This window comes from Dipteris shenzhenensis, chromosome 3, assembly GCF_047967505.1.
Source record: "Dipteris shenzhenensis isolate YYH24624 ecotype China chromosome 3, Dip_SZ_1.0, whole genome shotgun sequence".
Classification (NCBI taxonomy): domain Eukaryota; kingdom Viridiplantae; phylum Streptophyta; class Polypodiopsida; order Gleicheniales; family Dipteridaceae; genus Dipteris; species Dipteris shenzhenensis.
In genome coordinates, this window is record NC_141598.1 from 6,566,925 (window position 1) to 6,590,802 (window position 23,878).

General features: G+C 44.0%; 1 protein-coding gene across 6 annotated transcripts in view; it reads left to right on the forward strand.

The window, feature by feature from the left end:
- The window catches only part of LOC147903288 (uncharacterized), a 132,233-nt gene that overhangs the window by 50,441 nt on the left and 57,914 nt on the right, over nucleotides 1-23,878 (forward strand). For all 6 annotated transcript variants that reach the window (XR_015540764.1, XM_087372515.1, XM_087372516.1 and 3 more), the window contains 3 exons: nucleotides 23,003-23,069; nucleotides 23,511-23,571; nucleotides 23,702-23,760. Coding sequence is in view for 5 of the 6 variants with exons in the window: in XM_087372515.1 (XP_087228641.1) it covers nucleotides 23,003-23,069; nucleotides 23,511-23,571; nucleotides 23,702-23,760 (187 nt within the window). In the remaining variant the exon portion in view is untranslated. The remainder of the gene's footprint in view (nucleotides 1-23,002; nucleotides 23,070-23,510; nucleotides 23,572-23,701; nucleotides 23,761-23,878) is intronic.

The window sequence follows — 23,878 nt, forward strand, 5'->3', positions numbered from 1 at the left end:
GCCCAATCATCCACATAAAATTTGTCAATCCGTGCATGGATAGGCATCTCCAACCTCCTATTCGACCAAGAAAACATGAGTGACTGTGGCTGAGTGTGGAAAGCATCATCATGCCAAGCATCACTGCCACTAAACTGAAAGAGGAAGGCATCCCAGGCTGCAGCATGGTTTTCATGTGTTGTGGCTCTAACCATATGTGGGTCTGGCACTAACAATAGTACCAGATGTGGAGCAGCCTGAAATTGTTGATGAGGCCAAGGTCGTTGAACCTGAGCAAATCTTGCTTCATCGGTTCAAAAGAAGGATAGGCAATCAACAACGCTTATATGTTGGAGATATCATAGTCAAAGTGTGGTGATGTGATGTGTTAGTGTGTAGTACTAGGTGATCTAGTACTAGTCTATGTGAGTGAGTCTTGTGTGAGTGCCACGTGTCATCATGGGACTTATCCCATATGCACTAGGTGCTAGAGTGTGTGTGAGTAGCCTATATAAAGGCTTGTACTTCACTTACACTTGATGAATGAATGAAAGCCTTTGTCATGTCTTCATTTGAGCATCATTTCCTGTGAAGCTCGACTTCTACCACCGACACTGCCTCCAGATCTCACAGGAGGGCTTCATCACACCTCCGGGTTACACACAGCTTCATCTACCACATGCGCTCCGGATCTCCCTCGGTGAGTTTAGGGTCTCGTCACACCGATTACGGATCGAGAGCGGACGCGCAGAGGGTATCCCACGAGAGGACCGCCTTTGCCTACTTTGCGACTTGCAGGAGATCGAGTCGGAGGAGCACTTTGCTTTCAGATGTCCTATCTATTATGCCATTCGAGCGCTTTAATTAATTGTTGCAGGTACTAGGAAGAGTTATTTTCCTTAGCACTACGGGAGCCTAACAAGCATCTAGGAGGCGGTTCGTGTGACCAAGTGCTTTGAAGACTCCAGAGTGGCCCTTAGTGTCATGTAATAGGACTTAGTCTAGATTTTAGACAAGTGGCATGTTGCCAATTTGAAATGAGCTTGAAGCTCTTGTAATGAATGATTCACGTTTTGGATTTTTGGGAATGTATCAGATAGCTCTACGCTGAACTCTTGTAACAGATTCTCTTCAAGAAATAAAATACCTTCGGGGGGGTCCAGCCGGACATGTTGTCCTGGGCCTAGCAGTGTGTAGAGAGAGAGAGAGAGAGAGAGAGAGAGAGAGCTCTACTGAGTATTTCTGTAGTAAATTCAGAGCGTGAGGATCTGTAGAGAGAGAGCTTGTGAATTGCATTGGTATCAGAGCCAAGGCTCATAGCCTTCTCAGGCTGTGACGATCCAACAAGAGAGTAAAGATTCGACGTTGATTCCGAAGAAAGGATGGCGTTGGCCCAAGAGGTGGCAGCTGGAAGGTTTGGGGCTTCAAGTGTGAAGGGATAGGAATGCTTACTTCGAAGCCTATGAATGCACGAAAGCCCTTAAGTCCAGATTGATCTGTTGCGTAAAGGAATTGCCTTACGTACGAGTGTACATCTGACGGAATAGAAAGGATGCTTGACAGCGCACATCTGATGGCAAAAGAAACGGCGAAGGGGTATCAGGGAATAATATTTCCGGCGAATGGTGAAGGGGTATCAGGGAGGTCACTAGATGGCATACCCAAAGGAGTTCACGGAAGTTTTCGATGTCCTTGTGAAGGCGCAGAACAATGATCGGGCACGGGCGTGGCACTTTGCACAGGCACGTTGACGCGATGGTGCGACGACAGACGTGACCCTAGAAAAGTTTCTTTTTTGTCGTTGATCATCTGCGCTGCACACAGAAGGCTCCAGCGAGGTGCGATGCGCGATGGTCTCTGAGGTGCGATGCTTTTGACGGAAATTCTCGCCAAGGTTTGGAGAAGTTTGCAGAGTTGACGTGGCGGACACGTGGTGCTGACGTGGCGGCCAGCAGGTCCAGCTGACGTGGCATCCACACGTGCAGTAGATGATGTGGCACTGACACATGGCAGACAGCGCACTAGATGATGTGGCACTGACACGTGGCAGCCAGCTTGGCAGGCCAGTGGCTAAGTTAACCCTGGTATAGTTAATCCTGGTTGGTTGACCAGTTTGGTTGGTGTAACCAGTCCAGTTAATCTAGCTGCAGACTAACCAGACCAGAACCAGTCAGTCTGGTTAAAGTAACCAGTCAGTTACTTCATCTGATTACTGTTCACCCCAAAAAAAAAAAAAAAAGGGACAGTTGCAGAGACTGTTCTGCTAGCAGATTTCACCTGCCTGTCAGACTTTTACTGTCAGAAAAGCAGCAGAAAAGCAGAGAAAACAGAGATTTGCAGAAAAAGAGTATGCATGCCTTTGAGTTGTGAAAAGAGGGAAAAAACAGATGCTTTTTGAAGTCATTTGCAGTAGCCAGAAAAGGGGCAATATAGTTGTTGATGCTTTGGCAACTGTGTGGGTACATGCCTTGAATTGACAGCGAGTACTGGCATAGATTGTGAATGCAAGACACCCCTTGTTGAGGTAAATTTTCTCTTTGAAGAGCGAAGGCAGCATGCATCAGTTGCATACACAGTGTGTGTGCGAGAAATTTGCAGATCTCAGACGAGTTGTAAGAAGATGGCTCAATCACCTATCCAGTGGGATTCACAAGATAGGGATGCGCATCCAAATCAGAGAAGTGTGCAACAAACTCAGCAAGAATTTGAGCAGATGGTACGCACTCGTATACAAGAGATGGAAAATCTCAGAAAGGATCCAAGGGCTTAGCATTTGTTTCAAGCAGAAGCTATGCCTAATGCAGTATATGACGTGCCAATGCGAGAGGCACACTCTCGTGTACAACCAGAGAAAGAGAGATCTCATAGGGGACGGTCTCATAGCAGGAAGAGATCGAGGCATCATCACCGATCTCCTAGTCCATCACCGTCTACCCCGAGTTCGACTTCTGTATCTTCTTCTTCTTTATCAGATAAACCATCCAGGAAAAGAAGGAAACACAAGAAGTCTAGGAAGAGAAAGTCTTCAAGAGAGACCAAGGAATTCAAAGAGGGAGGTAAATCTGTCAAGTTTATGACCTACAATGGACAGTATGGTCATACAGACAAAGCATTGCAGTTCATCAGGCAGTTTGATGCTGCATTCGGCACAGAAAAGTTTTCAGAATCCTCCAAGTTAAGAATGGTCAGTTTGCACTTGACAGCGACAGCTAGTGCATGGTGGAGTGCACAGACCACAGATGGGTCAGCCTTAAAGAAGTGGAAGGACTTCAAGAAAGCCTTCTACCAGCAGTTTATGCCTAAACAGTTTAGAGACCATGTTCTTCAAGATTGGGACAGTTTGCATATGGATGCAGGAGATACAGTGGATGTGTACAACTAAAAGTTTTGGGATGCTTATTTGCAGGTTGCACCTTTCAAAAAGATCTCCAAAGGAACCCAAATGAGAAAATATAGAGCAGGTCTCACTCCAAGAATCCAGGCAGTAGTGAATGCTTTGGGGGCAAAGAACATTCAAGACCTTATGCATTCAGCTTCAGTAGCTAGTCTTGTGCCGTTACAAGATCCATCCACAGTACTATCCTTGCATGTAGGACGTGCCGAAAGAAAGAAAACTGATTTTTCAAAATCAGAAAAGAAAGAGTACCCCAAGGTTGAAAAGAAAGGGTTTCAGCCTCAGACGCCGAGGGGTACTCAGTTTTCAAAGGCTTATAAAGGCAAATCTCCATTCACCCTTGAACAGATAGCTGAATTCCGTAGAGATGGGAAATGCTTCAAGTGCGGTAAAGAGGGGCATGTGGCTGCCCAATGCCCAGAAAAGCCTTCAACTTCGAAGGGAAAAGAGGCAGAGAAGCCACGAGGACCGCAAAAGCCAATGGCAGGAGGAATTCCTGACATACTGGGTCATGTTTTAAACCCAGAAGAACGAGAATTGCTGCTATCATGGGGCAAAGTCAGAGACCAGCAAGCGCTAATTTTATTTGATCCAGGGGCTACTGATAATTTCATATCAGAGGACCTAGCCCTGAGGCTGGGAATAAAGACGGAGGAGTTGGGCAGGGCTTTGGATGCCGATTAGATGTTCTGTGGGAATCCTGTGCCAGTCACTCCCTTGATAGGGAAGCTCTGTCTTCATGTACAGAGCTATGTGGATCAGGAAGACTTCTTCATTTCTCCACTGAAACATCATGATGTAGTCTTGGAAATGCCTCGGTTTCATCGCAAGGTAGTGAAGTTGACTCTTCCTAAAAGAGTGCTGGAGTTTGTGCATAGGGGGAAAAATCAGCGTTTAGTTGCCAGAAATAAAGGGGACACTATCCTTATTGTATCTGATGTTACATGTGGTAAAGCAATAAAGTCTGCAATTTCTGCGTACATGGTTTTTGTAAAAGAAAAAGAGAATGATATGCATGCTGAAATGAATGATGCAGACAAAGATAAGTTTCAGTTCCTTGTAAACTTTAAAGATTGCTTTTCCGATGCTTTGCCAGGGGAGTTACCCCCAGAGAGACCAGAAGATCATCAGATAGAGTTAATGCCTGGTAGTGAGCCACCAAACAGACCACCTTACAGAGTCAGTGTGACTCAGAGAGAGGAGATTATGGCTCAGGTACAGGATTTGCTGTCCAAAGGGTTGATTCAGCCCAGCTCGTCTCCTTTTTGTTCCCTTGTACTGCTAGTACAGAAGAAAGATGGTTCATTCCGTATGTGCGTCGATTACCGCGCACTGAACAAAATGACCATCAAGAATAGATTCCCTATTCCGCGCATTGATGATGTGCTGGATCAGTTAAATGGAGCTTCAGTTTTCAGCAGGATAGACTTAAAGAGTGGCTATCACCAAGTGAGGATACAGCCTCAGGATGTGCACAAGACAGCATTCCGCACTACATTCGGGCTGTATGAATACTTAGTGATGCCTTTTGGGTTGACAAATGCTCCAGCCACATTCAATAGAACGATGGATCGCATCTTCCGAAAGTACATGCATTTCACGGGTACTTTCTTTGATGATATCCTAGTCTTTTCAAAGACAAAGGAAGAGCATAGGGAACATCTTGCTATAGTGTTTCAAGAGCTGAGAAATCATCAGCTCTATGCAAACAGCAAGAAAAGTGAATTCTCCTTGGAAGAAATCCATTAACTGGGGCATATAATATCCAAGAATGGGATACAGATGGATCCAGTAAAGATCTGTGCCATTCAAGAATGGCCAGAGCTGAAAACCGTGCATGAAGTTCGAAGTTTCCTAGGCTTGTGTTCTTACTACATAAGGTTTATCGCATTTTGCTGATATCGCAGCTCCATTACATGACCTTACTAAGAAAAATGCAGCCTTCACATGGGGAATATCACAGAAGAAAGCATTCAATACACTCAAGGAGAAGTTGACTACAGAGCCTATTCTTGTAGTCCCGGATCTTTATCAATCTTTTGATGTTGATTGCGATGCTTGTGGAGAATGTGTTGGGGCTGCATTGCATTAGAATGGTCATGTAGTGGCCTATGAAAGCAGGAGACTTCGGGATGCAGAGAGATATCTAGGAATCTATGAGAAAGAGTTATTGGCTGTAATTCATGCCATCCATACATGGAAGCACTATCTTTTGGGTGCAGATTTTACTGTTAAGACAGATCACCAAAGTCTGAGATACTTTTTGACTCAGACCAAGCTTTCCGAGAAGCATATGAAATGGGCAAACATGCTGTCAATGTATCATTTTCAGATTGTCCATACCCCAGGAATTCGGAACAGAGTGGCAGATGCCTTGTCCCGAAGACCCCGGGTCAATAATGTGACTATTGCTTATCATCAGGACCTGGAAGGCATGAGGGAGCAATATGCTAGTGATGCGGATTTTGGTGAGATTTTACAGCAAATGCAAGAGGGGCAATCCACCAGTCACTATTCCCTGAAAGATGGGTATGTAATGAAAGATGATTGCCTATGCATCACCCAGGAGATGAGGAAAAAGATTTTGGAGGAATGCCATGCACCTCCCTATGCTGGACACAGAGGAATTACAGCAACCACTTTAGCACTAGAGAGGTATTTCTTTTGGCGAGGGATGCGGAAAGATATACATCAGTTTGTTACTGAATGCCTTACGTGTCAGAAAGTCAAGTATGACAGACGGAAGGCACCTGGCCTACTTATGCCTCTTCCCGTGCCTCAGGCACCATGGGAAAGTACTACAATGGACTTTATTTTTGATTTGCCAAGATCAAAGTCAGGGAATGATGGGATTTGGACTATCATTGATAGATTGAGCAAGCAAGCTCATTTCATTCCGGTTCGCAAAACCATAAAGGCATATCATGTGGCTAAGCTTTTCATGGCACATATCTTTAAGCATCATGGTATGCCTAAGTCCATTGTTAGTGATCGAGATCCCAGAATGACCAGTCTATTCTGGAGAGCTTTATTTGATAACATGGGGACGAATCTGAATTTTTCTTCTTCTTTCCATCCCCAGAATGATGGTCAAAGTGAAGTAGCAAATTCTACAGTTTTGGATGTGCTGAAATGCTACGTGGGTGACCAAAGTTCAGACTGGGAAAAATACCTACCATCGGTAGAGTTTGCTTACAATAATATAGTACATAGCTCTACAGGGAAAGCCCCTTTTGAGGTCATATATGGGAAGGTGATTTTGCCACCTATATTGAGGACCAAAGATGAAATATTTGCAGCTGATCAGTTTGTGAGAGACCTCCAGACAGCTTACAGCCAAGTCCGGACAGCAATCGAAAGGTCTCAAGAGAAACATAAAAGAGCTGCAGATAAGCATAGGAGACAGTTAGATCTCAAGGAAGGGGATTGGGTACTTTTGAAGTTTGAAAAAGCTAGGCTCCACAAGTTTAAAGGCAAACAGAAAGTGTATGCAAAGTTATCTCCCAGATACTATGGCCCTTTCAGGGTTATAGAAAGAATAAATGAGGTTGCATATAGGTTAGCATTGCGAGAGCATTGGAGGATTCACAATGCATTCCATGTGAGTCTTCTAAAGAAATTCCAAGGACCAGAGCCTACAGAATCAGTATTAGAGGATCCACCAGAAGTGGATGAGCTGGAGGAGGTCCTTCAACCAGAGCAAATTGTGTACCATACTGTAGGCAAAGGCCCTCAGGGTAAGGAGTTTTACAGGTATCTTGTAAAATTCAAGAACTATACGGCATTAGATGCCAAGTGGATGGACGAAGACATGTTATCCGATCATCCACAGCTTTTGGATGTTTACAAGGAAGCTTTTCAGTTGAGGTCAACTGAATAGAAGCCGGAGGGATGTCATCACAATGTAAATATCCTAAGTCAAAGTACAGTTGACCATTTATTTGATCATAATTAAAGAGTTTTATATGTGTTAATTATGGTCAAAGAATTCTTTTAATGGTTAAAGGATTGACTACGGTCAAAGATACTTGACTCTAGTCAAGTAAACCTGACTTCGGTCGAGGAGACTTGGTTTATTACCAAGAGGGTTAACTGCGGTTAACCAGAGAACCACAGAGCTGACTATGGTCAGAGAGTGTTGACTTCGGTCAACAAGACTTGGCATGCGCCAAGAGGGTTAACACCGGTTAACCAAGATGTGCCAACTTCGGTTGGAGAGACTTGGCTATAATTAAGGCGCCTCGACCCTTGGTCAAAGCTCCTTAATTATAATCAAGAGTGTTGACTCCGGTCAACCAGAGAATAAATATATATATTTTTTATTTGTTAGGTGTGCACATGTGTTCAGTGGGGGCGCCCACCGTGACTAGATTAGTCCACAGCGTGTTATCTGCATGCAAAGCGCTAACAATTAATGGGTGCCATGGTGGTGCGCTTTAATTAATTGTTGCAAGTACTAGGAAGAGTTATTTTCCTTAGCACTACGGGAGCCTAACAAGCATCTAGGAGGCGGTTCGTGTGACCAAGTGCTTTGAAGACTCCAGAGTGGCCCTTAGTGGCATGTAATAGGACTTAGTCTAGATTTTAGACAAGTGGCATGTTGCCAATTTGAAATGAGCTTGAAGCTCTTGTGATGAATGATTCACGTTTTGGATTTTTGGGAATGTATCAGACAGCTCTACGCTGCTCTACGCTGAACTCTTGTAACAGATTCTCTTCAAGAAATAAAATATCTTCGGGTGGGTCCAGCCCGACATGTTGTCCTGGGCGTGGAGAGAGAGAGAGAGAGAGAGAGAGAGAGAGCTCTACTGAGTATTTCTGCAGTAAATTCAGAGCGTGAGGATTTGTAGAGAGAGAGCTTGTGAATTGCAATAATTGCTCGAATTTGAAGATCATCGCATTTGGTGACTCTCCGATCGGCACATTGAGAGTCATGACATGATGTCCCTTGGTAGCTACTCCTATGGCCTTCATCGACACATCGTTTGAGGGCATCCTTGCGTAGTTCTTCACCGACATACCTCTTCGCATCAAGATGTGCACACTCTTGTGTGTTAGCTACTTCGGGATCATGGGTTCTCTGCCCACTGCCCTTGCGATGCTTAAAATGAATGAAAATATTTCTATGTTTAAGTTAAAGGTTCTTTGCCTCGAGTAGTCCCTCTAAAATGAATGTTTGAAGAGTCAATAAGAGGTCCTTTGCCCTGGGTTGTCCCCCAAAAATGATTGTATTGTGTTTTACTTTGGTTGATGGTATAGACCACCCAGTTCAAAGTAAGGGGGGATGACGAGTGATGGTTTGCCCTTGCTGGTCGCAAGCTGACTGAGAAGTCACTATCACACGAGAGGTGTTGGATAGTTGGACTTGCTCTTTGCAGTATTGTGGTGGAGGGGGGATCGGTCTACTCTTGTGTGTTGGGTCTCACAACTCTTTGCTCTGAAGGGGGGTGTTGGAGATATCATAGTCAAAGCGTGTGGTGATGTGATGTGTTATTGTGTAGTACTAGGTGATCTAGTACTAGTCTATGTGAGTGAGTCTTGTGTGAGTGCCACGTGTCATCATGGGACTTATTCCATATGCACTAGGTACTAGAGTGTATGTGAGTAGCCTATATAAAGGCTTGTACTTCACTTGTCATTATACACTTGATGAATGAATGAAAGCCTTTGTCATGTCTTCATTTGAGCATCATTTCCTCACACCCTAACCTTCTCTCTCTCTCTCTCTCTCTCTCTCTCTCCCTTCACCATGTTTCTAACATTATATACAGTCAACTTCAGCATAGTGGCTCCCATGAGGCACCATGGGATGAAGAGGACTTATTTTCCATACCTCCTCACAGCATACAAGTAGGTCTTTTTCATACCCTAGTTCAAGTTTTAGCAAAAGGGGATGTTACAGAGGGGACTATGATCCCGTGTCCAATCACCAAGGAAAGCATCGAAGAAGAGATGAAAATGCAAGTGCCTCTCCTTGTGCCCAAGGCGGGTGACCAAAAAGTATGTCCTGAAAGAAGCTTACCCGACTTGGCATAATCCCTAGCATCCAATTTGTGTTCCTGGATCATCAGAATATCAGTGGGTCCCTTAGTAACACCTGGATGAAGCTGGTCATGAATCAACTGCCTACGGTGGCGGTGAGGTACACCTCCGAGGCCCTGAACATTCCAACTAACAATGGAAATGTTGCGGACTTGGGTATCTCAGATGCATGATGAGCAGCTTTCACCGTCCGATGTAGCTGCGGCCCTCTCAAATATTAGCGACTTTTATCATTCAATTACTCGTACCAGGAGAGTTGAGATCCTCAGGCGGGAGATAGGTATCTGTTAGTAGTTGTCTGCTCTTCAAAGGGAGGAGCAAAGAGGCCTATAGATGCTTGGATTCAGGAGTGCCTTGCTGTAGCAAGGGCCCAGCAGCAGAGAGCAGAGTATGCCTTTCACGCTAGAGAGTCATTTTGGACTCAGAAGGGAGGTAGGGTCAACAAGCAGTTTTCTACTCTTGGCCCCAGGCATACTAAGGAGAGCGTATCACAGCTTGTTGACTCAGACGGAGTTTTACAGACACATCTAGATGCCATCTTGTAGGTAGCTACAGAGTTGTATGCCTCCCTTCTTACAGCAGATCCTGATAGTCAGGCCATAGATGATGCTAGAGTTGTTATTTGGCAACACGTACCTATGTTGGTTACAGGGGATATGATAGTCTCACTGGATGCACCCTTCACCAACATAGAGTTCAAGATTGATTTATTCGCTGTTCATAAGGACAAGTGTCCTGGATCAGACGGACTTACCCCCTCTTTCTTTATTACTTTTTGGGATCAGATTGGGGATCACATCACCTCAGCCCTACAGGGCGTTTGGGACTCGGGTGAGATGCCAGACTCGCTTATGGAGCGTCTCATTCATCTTATTCCAAAAGGGGGTTGCAGGAATTTAGTGTCTCAGTGGAGACCGATCACTCTATTGGGCACCTTGTACAAAATCTTAGCAAAAGCAATCAGCCTTCGTTTGCAGCCTTTTCTTCCAAATCTTATACATGATATGCAGACGGGCTTTGTGCGTGGCAGGATCATTTTTTATAACATCTTCTCATTTTGGGAGGCTTCTGACTGGGCCATGCATAATGGTCATAGGCTTGCCATTCTATTCCTAGACATTGAGAAAGCTTATGACAGGGTAGACTGGGGCTTCTTAGAGGGTACCCTTGCTCGTTTTGGATTTTGTGTCACGATCTGTGATGTATTCCTTTCTCTATACCTTAGACTTATGGATGGTTTGATGAATGGACACTTGTCGAAGGGTATGCCCTTTCGACGAGACACTTCCTATGAGGCACAACCCTTCACAAGAGACATTCTATTGAAGAGACACTACCATTGTAATGTACCCTCTCATCAAGGGTCACACCCTTCACAAGGGGTACACACCTCTTCATGCACATACACTTTGGAGTACACACCTTTTCATGTGTGATTCTTCACTCTCTATATAAGAGAGGCCCAACTGTATGGACGACACACTACAGACACTCAAGCATACAAATATTCCTTGTTCTCTGCTATTTAAGTTTCCTTTTTGTTCCTTAGCACATTTCTAAATATAGTAAATCTAGGATTTCTTACAATGGTATCAGAGCAAATTTCGCTCTGGCCTATAGGAAATGCCCCCCACCTTCTAGCACCTATCTGATACATCTCATTCCGCTAGAAGGATATCCACGCACGTTGTGCATGGAAGAGATGGAGAGAATGAGCGTTAAATTTTTTAGCACCAACCCCACCTAAAGTCATCAGTGGCCTCTCCATCTCCCTCACATCACGAGTTGATGTGAATGGACACGACAAAAATCGTGTCTTTTGATGTGCTTGGGCTGTCCCAAAACCAAGGGACGTACATTTTTCACCATCGGACACACCTTTTGATGAGGAGTTTTTGACTCCTCACCCAAGGGACACACCCCATCGTGGAAAAAAGGACACATCTTTTCGTGTGGGGACACCCCTCTTTAAAATAGGGTTGCACCCCTTCATGAACAGGTACACCTATTCCAAGGGTCATACCCCTTAGAATAGGCACACCCTTTGGCACCAAGCACCGACCTACAAAAGGGTACCTAGAGGGCCTAAAAAGGGCAACCAGCCCTACACCCAAGGCCTAACCTAAGACTACCCTTGGGTTCAAGTAACCCAACCTTTAATTTTTGGGAAAAGCAAGGCCTAGCAGTTATTTCAGCCATCGCAAATCGGCCAGAGCCGTCTCGGAAGTCGCGCTTGCTGTTCCGTACAATTTATCATGCCGATTTTGCTCCCCCCTTGCCGATTCTGCTTGCCAGCCAACGCCAAGCCTGCTCCCCACCAACAATTCTGCTTCCAGGCTTTGATCAGCCCTTGGCGGCCTTCCATAGTCACGCCAATCCTGCCCTCAGCCTGCTGAATCTGTTCGCCAGCCTTTGCTCAGCAATGGATGCCTTCCATCGCCTGAGAAGAGTGACAGCCTGACGCCAATCTCTGCATAGCCGGCTCTACCTCTTCACCTCGCCATGTCTGCCTGCGAACATAAGCCTTGCTGTCCAGCAAATCACCTCAGCCAGCCCCTCTATAGAGGCAGCCATACCAATAGAGTGGATGGATACAGATGATATGCCGATCACAGAGTCCACTTGGTTGAGAGCTTTCACGAGGACGGATATTCCTTTACAGGTCATAGCCTTGCGGGATGCACTTGAGGAGACCCTAGTCTTTGATGTTTAGTCGGGAGATACTCAGATCTTCAGGTGATATTCTTTTGGAGGTTTCCTTCCAGCCTGTTAGTATTGCAGGTTACATGGAGTGGGGCATGGATTCATAGTGGTATATTGATCCCGACCCTCTTCTCTTGGCACTTGGGTTTTGGAGAGTCTGGTTGTATGGTGGTTCCCCCATTAGGTTCTTGTAGTGGGACCCTTCTTTGATTCTTCTTCAGGGCTGAGGTGGCATTTTCAGCCTCCACCTTCGATTTTTGTTAGCTCTTTTTGAGCTGTTTATTTTCTTCTCGTGCCTGGCATGTTGTACTCCCGCATTAGAGCTTGCTCTTGCGGTTTTGAATCATACATAATGAGGTGATCTTTTTTTAAAAAAAAGAAGCTCAAGGAATAGATGGCTGCCCTACATATGACAATGCAAGGGAAGCATGAGGTTTTCCAAGCAAATAGATTTAAGAAAGGCTGAAATGAGGGACTGGAAGAAAGTGGACAGTAAGGGTAAAGCAGCTCCAACAAAAAAATAATTTATTTCTGATGCCTTAGAAGAAGAGAAGAGAAGACACAGGAAGCACTAAATGCCCTCATTAGAGGCCTCGAAGTTGGGGACACTGAATGGGACAGGCAGGTGGGGTTGCTAGACTTTGAGATGGACCCTCTTAGAGTACTAGAGATTGAAACTACTCAGTGCATTTTAACAAGTTGGAGATTGGATTTTTTAATGCAGAATTTTACGAGGTGCTCATGGATGCATATTGGAATGGAGATTGCATGAGTGAGAGTTTGCATAATTTGACAAATTGCCCAATATGAATAGCATAAAGAGATATACACGAATTGCACTTGGGTTGAGGAGCCAAGACGGGGGTGCCCACCCCCCCACCCCCCCTCTCCCTGGCCCCCTTTCCAGGCTCTTTTATTTCTTGAAATGGAGATACAAGACCAAGGTCCAATGCACCAACAAGCTCTGACTCAAACTTTGGAGAGTGATGATTTAGACGTAACTGTAGAATAAGAGTGCTAAAGTAGAACCATTTACAAGGGATGACTCAAAGGCTAGAGCTAGTGAGAGCTGGACCCCAGGGGCACCTCAATCCGCAAGGAAGATGCCTGCATAGTCACAACTTCATCCCACATTAGGTGCATGTTCTAGATTTCTAGAAAAGAGGAAATTTCAATGCAAAAATGTAATGCAAACAAACAGTGCTCAGTCTCTTCCCTTCCACTTGTGCTCCCCTGGTTGCCGAGCCCTTTGTGCAATTGGCAGCCCCTGTTGCTTGCAAGGATGAGATTTTGGGGCTGGGTATAGAAAAACTCAGAAGAAGTGTTGTAGGGTAGAGAGAGATAGCCTTGGAGTGGAGTAATGGTGTAGAGAGAGTGATGTAGTTGCTCCAAGGTAGGGTGAAGGGAAATATATGTGGCTGCTGCTGCAAGGATGAGAAGAGAGAGAGATTTCTGCAGGTTGAGAGGGCTGACACTGTAGAGAGGGAAATTCTGCACATTACAGAGAGAATCCTGCACAGTACAGAGAGAAATACTGGCAGATGAGAGAGAATGCTGCTGCTGTTTCTCCCAGGCAGGGGGAAGAGAAAGGCATGCTGCTGCTACTATAGGGTTGAGAGAAAGGCCTGGAATTGTAGAGAGAGAAGCCTGCACAATAGATATGATATGATTGTATTAAAGTCCACGTGAGACCCTTCAGGATCTATGGGACTGGCGATCACTATTAACTAATAGTGATCCCTTACATCCATTGAAGAGAAAAATCTCATAGCTTTGCCATGTAGTGAGTACTTGTTGGGCTAGCTTGTTGCAATGTTCTGAAATCTCTTTTAAGGAGAGAGAAAGTCTCCTGCACCACCAACAGGGCTTGGGTGAGAGGCTGGCTGCAACAAGATCGAGGAGGGGGGAGAGCTGTTGCACCGAAAAGGAGAGGTTGCTGCAAAATTTGTGGGGCTCCCATGACGTAACTGAACAGTAGGAAAAATATTTTCATTCTCTTGCAAAGCATGTTGTCTTAAATAAATAGAAATACAAAAGAAAAATTACCAAGCAAGTGGATGCATGTTGAAGCAGAGCGGCAGAGTTGGACCCAGCTGATCTCGGGATAGCGAGATTTTTAGGTGATGCATGACTTGGGACAGGATATGGGACACAGCTACTCGAGATGGGAGCGATACATGGAGGATAATGGCCTCCACAGGGTGGCCGTTATGTAGAGGGATTACCTGCTTTCCACATAGAGGAGGTAGTAGCATAGCCGACTACTTGTTGGGCTCCCCAACTTTTGTGACGTGGGTACATGATTTCATAGTCACTCCCCTCCCACTTGGCGCCGACCACACTTATTTATTCTGCAGTATCGTGACTGCATTGCCAGACATGGGACATGATCCCCTTGCCCCCGTCTAGCTTCGAGTACAATTTGACCATGCTCTTAGTGAAGTGGGGATGCCTCCTCTGAGCGACTCTTTTGGACTTTATATCAATGAGATCACTACCTTCATTGATAGTTTAGGAGGTGAGAGATGACTGCTCGCTGACTTGATGGTACATATACTGCTATACACTGATGACATAGTCCTAGTGTCACATGAAAGCGCATTTCGTCCCCTCGAAACAAGACGAAACGTGTCAAAACATTATGAAACGCTCCCAACGAAACACTGTTTCACCCAAATGCATGAAAGTCGATTTTTGCCATTTTTTAACCAGTTGACCTTCCAAAACACTCTCCGCCTCTGTCGCCTACACCCGTGTTGCTTTTGCCTCCACTCGGGTTAGATCTCGCCTCTCCATCTCTCTGCCCGTACCACGCTGCCTTCTTGCAAGCCCTTGCTACAGCCGACGCTTGGGCAACGCTATAGCCACCGCATGCTCCAGCCCGCAAGCCTGGATGCATCTACGTTTCTCCTGCCAGCCACCATCGACGACCAACTCTTGCCAACGTTAATCAACGACTTGTACGTTGCCCATCCGTTTTTATTGCTGCCATCAACGATTGTGGGGAAGTGATTCGAGGAGCATCAAGCCAGGTGAAGGCACACTACATATGGGAGAGAGCTCAAGGAACACATGGCTGCACTCATGTTCCGGAAGGTGTATTTTTAGCGCATGGTGGATTACTATCAAAGTTTGAAGAGGTCCGGTCATTGCTCCATTTACCTTTTTCTCAGGAGGTGATTGATGCAAAGGTGCAAGAGGCCACTGAAATAGAGAGGCTGAAAAGAGAGGCCTCTACTTCAACAAGAATCTCACCTCAAGTACCTTCTCAAAGAGGGGCCTCTACTTCAACAAGAACCTCACTGCAACTACCCTCTCAAAGCAATATTGGGCCTTCTCCCCAAATTCTCACCACCCCAGAGTCTTCTAACATTGGTGAGTCTTTAACCAATTGTGAATATAAATGAAGTTCTGGTGCCTTCTCCACATTCATCAAACTTTGTTAGTATTGGTATGGGCCATGAGAGGATCCCAACATCCTCATGTCAAGGTTGCAACAACAAGAAAAAGGGGAAGAGAGCCACCAAGACACCAAATCACGCTTGATGCTAGGTTTGCTCCAAAGTTACCAAGAGGCTCAAATAGCTGAGCATCGTTCTTCTATCAATGCAACCTTGCATTTAACATAGCTCAATGTCTAGCATACCAAAAGTTTTATCGTGCACTTGTGGCAGCAACCGCAGCTGCAGCAGGAGCTACAAGCCTACACCGAGCAAATTCTGAGTCCTTAAGAACTACCCACTTGACAAATCAAGTGAGGCAGATTGAGGAGGAGCTTGTGGGGTTGAGAGCATGCTGGGAGCAATATGGGTGTAGCATCGTGTCAGACGGATGGACTGACACGGTAAGTAACAAGTTATAAATATAAGTCTTTAGTCTTTAGTCTTTACTTACAAAGTTACAGTGTAGATTTGTGGCTGATTTTAGAGCTAAATTCTAATGCATGATGTATTTTTGGATCTTTACTCTTGTGACTTGTCAAATATATTTAGAGGCGCCGTCACATGATAAACATCCTGGTCTCCTCTTGTGCTGGCACTACATTACTTCGTGTAGTTGATGCCTCTGTCCTTGGCTTGAGTATCACGGGGGAGTGCATTTATGGGCATATTAGGCATGCCATTGAGAAGGTTGGGCCACAAAATGTTGTCCAAATTATTACTAACAATGGCTCCAATTGTTCCAAGATGGGGGAATTTGTTGAGAGGGATTATCCGACCATTGTATGGACTCCATGTGCTCTCACTCTTTGGACTTGATGATGGAGGACATCACAAAGTTGGATTGGGCGGAATCTATGCTTAATAAAGCAATCCAAATCATCAAGTTCATAACAAGAAAGAGCATGGCATTAGCTCTTTTTAGAGGTGTATGCAAGTATGATCTTGTCAAGCCATCCAAGACAAGATTTGGCTAGCTTTTTCTTGTTCTTCAAAGGTAAGTGACAAGTCAAGAGCTAGCTAATAGAGAGTTGATTCTGAATTTCATTTCTTAATACTTATTATTCAAAATTTGATTCTTGAATCTTAACTTATGCTGAAATTTAGGATGACACAAACGAAAGATGCACTGAGGCATCTCGTTTGTTGCGAAGAGTGGGAGGCTTGGAGGGAAAGCCGCAAAGTGGAAGCATGTACCATAACTTCCTATATCTTTGACATCACTTTTTGGGAAGAAGCCGCAGCCATGAAAGCCACCATCACACTTTTGTACTTCATTTTAAGATTATTTGACTATGAGGGAAGTACGATGAGTCATAGCTACCACTACATGCAAAAGCTTAAAGAGTGCATGCTCAATTGTAGATGTCTTTCAAGTGATAGGTATGCGAATTCTTTGTTATTCTATCATGAGATGTTACATTGAATTTAGAAAATGTTGTGACATAGTATTGAAATTTCATACGTTGCAATTTACAGGGTGGATGCATCATCTTCGTCAGATATGGACAAAAAGATGGAATTGGTTTCATAAACCAATTCATATTATTTCCTATGTGTTGCATCCATTATACAAGGAGGAAAGCCACTAGTCAGACATTGTTCTTAGGGCTAGGTGGACATCCTATGTGGATAGAGTTTTGCCGTCCGAAGAGCAAGGAATGTGAGTACTTACTACGAAGCATCTTGATTGAAATTCTTGGTCTTAGTATACTATGTGATCAATTAGCTAAGAGCTTATACTTGCATCTTATAGGATTGAGAGGGAGTGTGTGCTCTATGTTCATGACCGTAGCCAGTTCAGCCGAGATGTGGCTATCAGTCTAGAGCAAAAAGATTTGCCAGTTCATGGTGGGAGATAAATTGGCGGCTTACTCCCACTTTACAAAGATTAGCTCTTTGAGTATCATCATAAGACTGCACTAGTGGAGCAGCTGAGTGCATGTAGAGCATATGCTTAGACATTTATTACTAAAAAGAGAAATTGGTAATCCAACTTATTGCTTGGATGCATTTTCAGTCTTGAGTCTTATCCAATTTATGAATCATGACTATTTAGAATCTAGAATCTAGATGCATTTTCAATCTTGTTTTATTTAGAAATACTTATGTTTATGTGATTATCATGTTACAGCTTTAGCACATCTCAGCTTGACAGGTTGGTCTATGTAAATGTCAACCCTTGTCTCTTGGAGAGGTTCAAGACACATACAATATTGAAGGGACCAATGTGCTAAATTAGAAGGTCAAAGAGCTCAATACAAAAGTTTTAAAGAAGCTTGAGCGAGGCATGGCTCGAGGGAAAACTATTGGTATATCATTCATCCAAGGCGCAGTGATGAGGATACAGCTTATGACTTTCTTTGAGAGGATGAGGCACGCTTTCGACGTGTGACATGTGCGCAATCAAGGGTTATTGCACAAGCATCTACTAGTGCAACACCCTTGATTGCAGACACTGGCCCTTCATCTTCACTAGAATGTTATACACGACGGCGAGGTCATGGTCGTACCCTTGCTACTAGTGGTCATTCTAGTGATTCCTTTGAGGAGATGGCGGCAAGGGTAGAGGCACAAGAGAGTATGGCGAAGAATCTATAGATTCAGATGTTGATAGTGATAGTGATAGAGAGAGTATTGAGCATGAGTAGTTGACTTGTTATTACTCGTGACTCATGCTACTCATTTTGATTTTTGAAAACTTTGAGCTTACGACTCGTCACTTTGGGAACTTATTATTTTATATATCTATTTTTGGAACTTATTTCTGCTTCATATTTTGGAAATGAGTCATATATCTAGAATCTAGATTCAAACTTCAATGAGTCAATGATGTTCATATATCTAGATCCTAGAATCCAATGTCCATATGGTTTTAAGTTTTGACTCCATAAATATTAAATGGATTATGGTCTAATTTCTAAAGCTAAACTTGAGATAGGATGCTAAAATAATGTGTTTGTGACATGTTTTGAATTACCAGAGGCTAGGTGTATTGACTTATCAATTGTTTTTGTCTTTGTTCACTCTAAACTTGAATATAACATATATTGCTTGCCTCTATCCTTGTATATATGAAGTATCATTTCGAAACCTATAAGTTTCGTCCGAAAAGTCAAACGAAACGCGTCAAAACCCGAAAACAACGAAACAAACGAAACGTTTCTTGTGACTATGCATAGTCCTCATATCCTCCTCCATGGCGGGTCTCTAGAAGCACCTAGAGGCCCTAGAGGTGTTTTGTAGGGAGAGAAACCTGACAGTCAACCTTGGCACGACCAGAGTTATGATTTTCAATACCTCATGGGCAATGCTTCATCGACATAGTTTCACCTACCGACACGTGGCTAGGGAGTTCTAGCTCGACTAGAGCAACGGTGCTTTCAAGCACATTTCTAGGACCCTCACACGAAGGGATGGCTCTTTGATACACTCGGGAGCTAACAGCCATGTATGTAGCACCTTTCTTGGGGGCGAACTTTCGGCAACAAACTGGAAGAGTTTTGAGAGATTGCAGGTGACTATGGGCTCCCAGATGATATGGAGTAAGCCCTCAGTTCCCCATCAGATTATACATGCAGAGTATGCCATGACACCTCTCCAAATCGATGCTATCTTTCTGACAGTGACATATATTCACAGGGTTGAACTCTACCTAGATGGAGATTGCCAAGATTGGCACTAGAGTCATTACGACGACTTGCAGACAGTGGGGTTAGTGCTGCTTGGCATGCATGTGTTTCCAAATGGTTTGATAGCTAGGGTGCCTAGATAGATCGATTGCTGCCCTTCCAGTACAGGTTGGATGCCCCGGCCTCCTTGATTCCACGAGATGAGATCAAGTGTATATTACAGTTAGATTTATTACAGCTCTACAAGGCATGGGCTTGGGGGGGCTACTAGGTACTCCCCATCAAGATCCAGTTCTATCGCGTCAATTTCCCTAAGTATTAGAGGACGGACTGATCATCAGACCCTCATACCTGGAGGATAGACGCCATCTCACATGCATTGAGGATTGCCATTGGACAGATGAGAGTCTCGTCCCATCAGTTGGGAATTGAGGCAGGTAGAGCTGCCGGCCTACCAAGAGAGCAACGGATATGCAGACTTGCACATTGGGGGAGGTGGAAACAGAGGAGCATGCTCTATGCATATGTCCAGCATATTATGAGATTCAAGGGTGGTACTATTGTCCCTATATTGGGAGGGGCTCGGTTTTGGACCACTCTCGCCTGCTCCATTTTCAGGACCAGGTCTGTGTGGGTCTTTATCTAATGGAGATGCGACGACACAGAGAGACTCTTCCGAGACAGATTAGACAGCTTGTGTTGACAGTATTACCTGAGCCAGAGACAGAGGTTGCCCAGCGACACGTCCCTGATTTTTATGCCTTTGAGTCAGCCCTGGGGCACAGCCGAGGGGAGGAGGAGATAGATGATTTGAGGAGGCGGCGGCATGGAGTGGGGGAGCAGAGAGTTGCTAGACCACACACCATAGAGATCAGCGTATCACAACCTTTCTTCGTGTGATCACTAGAGTCGAGGGGTAACTCTTGACATGGTGCGCTGAATATAGAACCCCCGGGTCCCGCCCCACCATTACGAGAGGCGACACGACAGATACAGATACGAGACATCCTCACATCTCAAGGAGGGCCACCATGGCACTTGGATATGCCTTTTGAGTTTGTGAGTTTCCAATGTATATCAGTTTTTGAGTTTTGAGTTATGATTTTCTGTGTTTTCTTAGCACTTCGCAGGAGTTTTAGCAAACCCTTTGCTTCAGCCCACTGCAGCTTGTATGAGTCATTATGTGATTGTACTTTGTCTCATAGGGCCACGAGGGCTCCCGAAGAAGTTAATACATCTCTCTCTCTCTTTCTCTCTCTCTCTCTCTCTTCATCTATGCAGCTTGTATCCCTTGAGGGAGATGAGCGTTGGTTTGCACGAGTATCTAGATGATTTTGGTTGTAGGGTATGTCTATTGGTCATTTCAAATTTTTTGCCTTAGCGTTGTTGCCTTAGTAGTAAGAGAACCTTCAAGATTATACGTGATGACCTATGGCATGCATACATCCATAGGACATGGTTATCCCCCTGGAGCCACAAGCGACCAAGATGGCCTTCAACAAATTGCAGTTCTTTTACTTAGTGAGGGCAGTTTCATTGAGGTTCCAAGATACCTACAAATCCATTGCTCACATGTGGTATGGATCACCATGGGACAGCTTAGGACCCATCCCACCAATTCTAGATCGAGGGAAGACGGGAGTCTACGGTCATTCAAGATCGTAGAGATCCACGACTGTGCACTCTTTGCTACACACATGAGATAGAGATCGAGGAGCATGTTTTGATGTGGTGTCCTAGATATCATGAGATCAAAAAGAGGTAACATTGCCTTTTCACTCACAAATATACAAGCATGAGCAGTCATTGACTACCCATGGATGAGCAACATCATTGACAACCCACATTAGCTATGCGTTGCACTCTCCCTACATAAGATCACCCAGATCAGGTCTAGACTCATGAGGCCTACTATGGATTAAATGCTTCGTCAACATGAGAGGAGATCATTGGGAGATGCCAAGATCGAGACACAAATTTTCACATACTTTGTCAACAGGAGACTAGACACAGCACTGCCCCATCTGGGGTACTATCATTGTGGCATCTCGATGCTAGGCAACTTCATGTCGCCCACGAGTATATTCCATGGAGAGGAGCCGAGGACAAACAGATCTCCGATACGTCCTAGAAACACCAAGACTCCCAATGGAAGCCTACACAAGGCCGTGTGGAGCTTAGACTACTCGTGGATGACATAGGACACAATAGGACATGATTAGAGCCTTCAAAGCCCCCTCTAGTTCTTGCTCATCCACTTCATTGGATTCAATTTTCTTTGGTACAATGCAAGGCATTGAATACTTATTTTAAACTATCATTCTATTAAGGACATAGTAATCTATGCACAAATACATGGATCCATCTTTCTTTGTAACTAAGAGAATTGGAGCAGCCCATGGAAAATTACAAGGCTGAATTTGTATATTTTTTAAGATACCGTGATGATTTCCATTCTACTTCCTCCTTTTATGTTTGACTCAAATGGTGAGACACTTTGACAATAGGAGCAGCTTCTCACACTAATTGTATCATAGGAGGGAAATCATAGGGAAGGCCCTCAGGAAAAACATTGATAAACCCATATAACAAAAATTGATGCTTTCATCTTTCTTTTCAACTGAATGCAAATAACTTTCCAAATAACATCACAAAGAAATACCTTAGCATCTCTGTGTTCGAGCAAACATTCCAACAACATACAACTAATGAGAATGAAATGCGGATCACCTGCCCATCCATCTCAAAAGGATCATAGTTATTTAAAAACTTCTCCGTAGGGTATGGCCTAACCTATAGAGCCATTCTCTATTGAAGACCACATCAGTCTTGTCAAGATGCACAATTTGAAAGTTGAGATTGTCTTATACCCTTGAGCTTTCAAATTTACATTAGGAAACATCGTGTTCCAGACTTTCTCGAAACCACATACTTTATGCGCACTGGGATTTTTAGGTAGGCTATATTTTTTAATGAGCACGTAGTCCAAAAAAGTATTAGTGGCAGTATCATCCTCGATACCTGGAACCCTCTTCCTATTAAGAATCTCATGCATCTTGACTAGGTCATGGGGCCAAAAGTGAATTTGTCACATGGTTGAAAAAAGACACGACTTTCAACTTGGGTTTTGGACTTTGCTACACAATCATTATAGATTTGAGCAAGTCTTATAGCCTCATCCAAGGATTTTGGGGCATGTCTACGGACTTCTACCTTATAATCATCTTCAAGACTGCGTATGGTTCTCCTATTCTATCACTTTTCAAAGTACTCAAAGACAATACTTGACATATGTAATTTCTCGAGCTCTTAGAGATATTGAGCAACTATTTACCTCTTTCAACAGAATAGCACATGCACCAATTCTAACACTTAGAGCTACGAAATAAGGCTCCTCCTGTTCCCTATGTATGCTCAAAAACCAACAGGGGAGATGAAGGTTCAGCGGAAGATAAGTTAAGGAAAACACACACATAATACTAGAGTTTGTAAGGATAAAGGGGAGTGGAAGGGATAAAGGGAATTGGGGGTGGTTTATTATTGAAGAGAGACATGAGGCGATGGGAGGGCAAAGGGGAACTTCTGAAATTGTTTCTTGTGAAGCACCTTAAGTCCTCCACATCTGTAATCAGCTCACAACTAAAGGTAACACTGGAATGATCAAGTTGCAAAACTGGAAAAAGAGTGATGTCATGAGCTTTATCTTACTTATACTGAAAGACTTATTTTACTTCTACACTGCTTTGTTACATACTTTGCATTACTGATCTGTTGATGTCTGTTTTTAATTATGTGGTTTTTGAATTCATCAGTGCTGCAGGAGTCCATGGATTGGCTTCCTTGAGCCCAAGCCTCTCCAGCATCTCCATAATTGTTGCTGTAAGAGAATGTTCGATTAACGTTGTGGTTGCTATAAGAAATTGTTGATAAACTTTCTCTTTATTGCTGCCTCTGCACAAACAACTCTGCATTTAACTCTAGAGAGAGAAAAATTGACAGGTGAGTTAATGCCTATAGATGCATGTCCTAATGGATATGCTATACCCATGCTTTGGGACTGATGACATAAGGTGGTATGCCATAGCATGCAGTCCAGGCCACACTCCACAAATCTTCATAGTTTGAAGGTTTGTGAGTGAACATGTGGAAGACAAGGCTGCATGCAGTTTGGTTAAATTTATGTTACTGGAGTAAACTGAGCTCTTCAGTGATATACAAGGGTGATGACTGTTGCAAAATTGTTGTCTAGCAATGAGTCTCTATCTATGGAGCTGTTTTTGTACAAACTGGTATGAGATTTTCTTGTCCTCGTGTTTGCAGGTGGTTTTGCATACCTTAAGGTTTGGTTTCAAAGGGGCTGCATCACAAAACTTTACCTCAGGTTCTGATCAATGCAGCTCATGGTGCCTTGAGATGGGTGTTTGGCATTGTTTCATTGCTTTGATACAGAATTTGAACGGTTTCTCCTTTCTTTTGTCTAAAGCCGTCTTCTTGATAGATGATCTGTACAGGGGCCATCTCACTTGCCTTTGGAGCAACATGTGGAGCATTAGCTCAATGGTTTTGGCAGGTATTTGCCGAGTGATTAATTATAATGTTCAGCAAATTCTCTGACACATCTGTCTTCTTGCTGCTCTATACTTTTCACTTATGTTCAAGAGGGCTGACCCTTGCATTTTTTTCAATGG